Genomic DNA, 1404 nt, shown 5'->3' with positions numbered 1-1404 from the left:
TCGAGTATAGTGTATGTTCTAACACTACGTAACAGGGTACAAAACAGTTAAGTTTGATAATTGGGTGCCCGCGAAACAAATAACAAACTTTGGAATGCAAATGATTTTGATAATCATCTTATATTAAATCTTGTGGTTCAAATATAACGTTTACTAAAACACCTATGATTTCACCAACGTTTTCGTTGACAGTTTTCTATATGTTTTCTCAGGTCCGTGAATGCTTAAGGATACATGCTTCCGCTTACTTTTTGATACTTGCTTGGATGTCGAGTATACGTGCATTGTTGGAGCGTCTTTTGACTACTTTTATAAATTGTATCGCATAGGTTTCATTTGTACGTTAAACATTGAAATGTAACTAGTCATTGAACTACTTTTGTAAACTTGAAACATCCTTTTACTTATGAAATGAATGCGACATATTTTGGTCAAACGTCACGTTAAAGACTTATGACCACGTAACAGGACCTAAGTAGTCGGCGCCGTCAAACATGATTTGGTCGGGTCACTACATCTACACTTAAGTCCACAAAAATTTACAAAGCATTATGAGACACAAGGACCCTATCTATTCTACTCATTTTCGACCCTGCCTTATTCATCCATGTGAAGCGACGATCGCTTAACGGAATATCCAACAAACCCGTATCAACAATAAAGGAGTTAAATGTATTGGCTTCAACCACATTGAATGATGAACCAAAACGCTCGTCTTCATTTCGAACTTCATTCATGTCACCAAAAAGTACAAATACACCTTCATTACCTCGGATGAAGTTTGAAAGTCTCTCCCATAAATTAGCTTTTGCTGTCAAAGTTTGGGGTCCATATATATTTATCATGAAAAAAGTGGAAGTCAAATTGACCCATTTACCTTTGACGATAATGAAATTGTCATCACACCATATACGCTCCTTTACAAAAAAAATTGGGTCCCACATCGAAATAATTCCACCTGAGAAACCCCTCGATAACGACACCGCATAATCGAACGTGTAATTACCCCATAAAGACTTTAGGCTAACCAGTTCAAGTTTAGACATTTTGGACTCTTGAATGCCTAAAAACTGAATATTCTTAGCGTAACACATCTCTTTCACCCAAACACGCTTTATCCTCTTCTTACTCCCCCACAGATTGATCGATAAAAGCTTCATTTGGGAAACATTAAATCAGCCACTTGACACCTCAAGTTAGAATACACATCGTTGCATCTATCCTTGTCTAACCCGACTTTAGCACCTGCCTTGTAGAACGACTTTAATTCATCCACAAACCATGAAGGTTGTGTACCAGAACCTATACCTGGAAAAGTTAAACACTTAAGATTGTTGGATTGAAGGGTGCTCTTCTGACCCACATGAGAATGGCTGCTCGTGTTCTCTGTTTCCTCTTTGTTCA

At 37.6% G+C, this 1404-nt stretch overlaps 1 protein-coding gene across 1 annotated transcript; it reads right to left on the bottom strand.

Moving 5' to 3' along the window:
• Positions 1-539: 539 nt before the first annotated feature.
• LOC139864006 (uncharacterized) lies at positions 540-1160 on the bottom strand. The gene has a single exon (XM_071852599.1). The coding sequence runs from the start codon at positions 1158-1160 to the stop codon at positions 540-542; it is 621 nt and encodes a 206-aa protein (XP_071708700.1).
• Positions 1161-1404: the final 244 nt, after the last annotated feature.

Source organism: Rutidosis leptorrhynchoides, chromosome 8, assembly GCF_046630445.1.
Source record: "Rutidosis leptorrhynchoides isolate AG116_Rl617_1_P2 chromosome 8, CSIRO_AGI_Rlap_v1, whole genome shotgun sequence".
In the NCBI taxonomy this organism is placed as follows: Eukaryota; Viridiplantae; Streptophyta; class Magnoliopsida; order Asterales; family Asteraceae; genus Rutidosis; species Rutidosis leptorrhynchoides.
This window is presented reverse-complemented; position numbering and strand designations above follow the sequence as displayed.

Coding starts and splice junctions, on each gene's coding strand:
- LOC139864006 (XM_071852599.1), bottom strand. CDS start 1,160: ATGAAGCTTTTATCGATCAATCTGTGGGGGAGTAAGAAGAGGATAAAG.